The sequence below is a fragment of the Nanorana parkeri genome, unplaced genomic scaffold (genome assembly GCF_000935625.1).
Source record: "Nanorana parkeri isolate BGI_ZX_2015 unplaced genomic scaffold, ASM93562v1 scaffold2123, whole genome shotgun sequence".
In the NCBI taxonomy this organism is placed as follows: Eukaryota; Metazoa; Chordata; class Amphibia; order Anura; family Dicroglossidae; genus Nanorana; species Nanorana parkeri.
In genome coordinates, this window is record NW_017308391.1 from 98358 (window position 1) to 101643 (window position 3286).

The window sequence follows — 3286 nt, forward strand, 5'->3', positions numbered from 1 at the left end:
GGGGGGGGTGGGGTCAGAAATAAAAGAATAGTCTGTATGTCTGTCTGAAAAACCAAAGCCGATTTCCTGCCTGAGGGCGCAGATTTTACGAGTCGGAGGAAACGGGATTTGTGATCTAGAATACACAACCCGATGATGATGATCAGCTGGAGCCGGAATTCTATGATATTAGATTGTAAGCCTTTGTGGTTGGGGCTGCAGGTTTCATCCCTCATCTCCTAGTTCTTGTGGTCAGTCTCTCTGCAGTTAAAGGGGAACTCCACTGTGACAGATCTGAGACTCCGCCATGTAACTCCGCCTTTTGTGCTCCCCCCTCTGCAGTGAAGACGTGTGTAAGCGTGGATTCACCGTCATCATCGACATGCGCGGATCGAAGTGGGACCTGATCAAACCTCTACTGAAGACGCTGCAGGAGGCGTTCCCGGCGGAGATCCACGTGGCGCTGATCATAAAGCCGGAGAACTTCTGGCAGAAGCAAAAGACCAACTTCGGCAGCTCCAAGTTCATCTTCGAGGTGAGTGTCTGCCGGCATTGACATCCCCGGCGATTGATTATCAATAGATGACGGATTGTTATTGATTAGTGTCATCAATAAGTGATTGTCTGTCTGCCCATTCCAGACATTAGTCTTCATTTATTTTTTAACTGAACATTTGCAACAGGAAGCGGGAGGGTGACAACGCTCATTCACTGTATCTATGGAGGAGCAGCGTTGTCACCCAAGGACAGGACTACACAACACCTCACACCACTAATGCTTTAACCTCCATCTTCATGCAGTTGTTGCCCCCGATCACTGCCAGCACTCAGGCCCTCATGAAGGGGGAGTTTTGCGCCCCCCAAACCGTATTGGCTTTATCTTCTGACCTTTTAACAAGATCAGTAAAAACCTTCACAGTACTTGTTACCAGGGATGCACCGAAACCGGTATTTTGGTACCGAGTACCGATATTTTTTTTCCCGGTACTTGCCGATACCGAATACTGAGTACCGGAATTCCCATTCAGGAAGCCAGGCGGCCTGTAATGACTCGCCACCCGGCTTCCCGATTAACAAGGAAGCCGTCCCCATGCTTCTTATCACTATGTGACGGCTTGCTGGCCAATCATGGAGGTGACGAGGGACGAGATAACGAGGGAGCATTGAGTCGGCTTCCCGGCCAATCAGAAAGCCGGGCGCTGCGTCATTACACACAAGTGACGAGAGAACATGGAGCCGCTTCCCGGCCAATCAGAAAGCCGGGCGCTGCGTCATTACACACAAGTGACGAGGGAGCATGGAGCCGCTTCCCGGCCAATCAGAAAGCCGGGCGCTGCGTCATTACACACAAGTGACGAGGGAGCATGAAGCCGGCTTCCCGGCCAATCAAAAAGCCGGGCGCTGCGTCATTGCACACAAGTGACGAGGGAGCATGAAGCCGGCTTCCCGGCCAATCAGAAAGCCGGGCGCTGCTTCATTACACACAAGTGACGAGGGAGCATGAAGCCGGCTTCCCGGCCAATCAGAAAGCCGGGCGCTGCTTCATTACACACAAGTGACGAGGGAGCATGAAGCCGGCTTCCCGGCCAATCAGAAAGCCGGGCGCTGCGTCATTACACACAAGTGACGAGAGAACATGGAGCCGCTTCCCGGCCAATGAGGAAGTCGGGCAGCGTGTAATGACGCACTGCCCAGGCTTCCTGATACAGGAAGTATCGGGCTAGGCATCGGAGCGAGTACTCGCCCAAATGCTCAGTATCGGTACCAATACTAGTATCGGTATCGGTGCATCCCTACTTGTTACCAACTTGTGGCCCTCCCATCCTTTACACTCTACTCATACTATTGTGGGGACCCCTAGGGGGCACCCTGGAATGACAGAGCGCTGTCTTTCAGAGCTGAGGATCGTAATGTTTTTTGCCTACTTTTGGATCAGTGCTCCAAACACGTCTTCTGTAAAAGCATAACGTGGGGGAGGTGTTTTGTAGTCCACAGAGGGGAAGTGAAAACAATGTAGCTGATAAGAGTGCAGCACAGGAAGTTATCAGCTCACAGAATTTCTGGCAGGATCACATTTTTTTGCACTTACTGAACAGAAGATCATTGTTGGGGTTCACACACACACCCTAGCTTCATTGTATTGGGGGCTCTGGATGAAGAATGTTTGTCTTGGATATTTATTTTTATTGATCGGCGATCGGCCGGAGTTCTCTCGGGACAACATTCCTCATCCAGATCCTCCGAGTGTTCCGTGTTTGTAATGATACATTCAATAGGAAGTTCCATATTTGTTTGAGTATTCCTGCTTGTGCCGATCCCTGAGCCGCGGTGTCTTCTCTCCCGCAGACCAGCATGGTGTCGGTGGAAGGTCTCGCCAAGCTGGTGGATCCGTCTCAGCTGACGGAGGAGTTTGACGGTTCCCTGGATTACAATCACGACGAGTGGATCGAGCTGCGTGTCTCCCTGGAGGAATTCTTCAATAGCGCCGTCCACCTGTTGTCCCGGCTGGAGGACCTGCAGGAGATGTTGGCCAGGAAGGAGTTCCCGGTGGACGTGGAGGGCTCCCGGAGGCTCATCGACGAACACACGCAGCTGAAGAAAAAGGTCATCAAGGCCCCGGTGGAGGAGCTGGACCGGGACGGGCAGAGGCTGCTACAATGTATCCGATGCGGGGACGGGTTTTCGGGCAGGAACTGCATCCCGGGAGGGGCGGACTTCCAGAGTCTTGTGCCAAAGATTACCAGCCTCCTGGACAAACTTCACTCCACGCGGCAGCACCTCCACCAGATGTGGCACGTGCGCAAACTCAAACTGGATCAATGCTTTCAGCTGCGTCTGTTCGAGCAAGATGCGGAAAAGGTAAGAAGGCGGCTATGAGCGGCGGGGAGACGCATGGCATCAGCTGCCCATAGAATGCTAATACAAGCGTCACTTATTACAGTTCAGATGTAAACCACCCCATACAGTCTCTTCTATCTCTGGGGGACCCTATAAGGGAGATTATGAGGGGCCCCCACCATCCCTGTGCTGGGTTCCCGGGCCTGTACACCCGCTGTGCCCATTATGAGGGGCTCCCACCATCCCTTCTGTATGTTGTATATATGTGAGATGATGGGGTGTCACCAGGCATTGGGTGATCAGTCGGTGTGGTGACTTGTAGTGTGTACGGTGCTGGGATGATTGGAGGAGATAAGTGGCACACGTCAGACTTGGATTGTTCATACGGGGAGGTCATGTGATCTTTATTTTCCTGCTTTCATGTCCCCTCCTCCCTGTGATGTATGTTTAGAACAATCAGTATAATTTC

The 3286-nt window shown here is 52.3% G+C and overlaps 1 protein-coding gene across 1 annotated transcript in view; it reads left to right on the plus strand.

Annotated features, from left to right (window-relative positions):
- LOC108800761 (kalirin-like) overlaps positions 1–3286 on the plus strand; it is a 168658-nt gene that overhangs the window by 75340 nt on the left and 90032 nt on the right. The window contains exons 4-5 of the mRNA XM_018572755.1: positions 322–514; positions 2326–2838. Coding sequence (XP_018428257.1) covers positions 322–514; positions 2326–2838 — 706 coding nt within the window. The remainder of the gene's footprint in view (positions 1–321; positions 515–2325; positions 2839–3286) is intronic.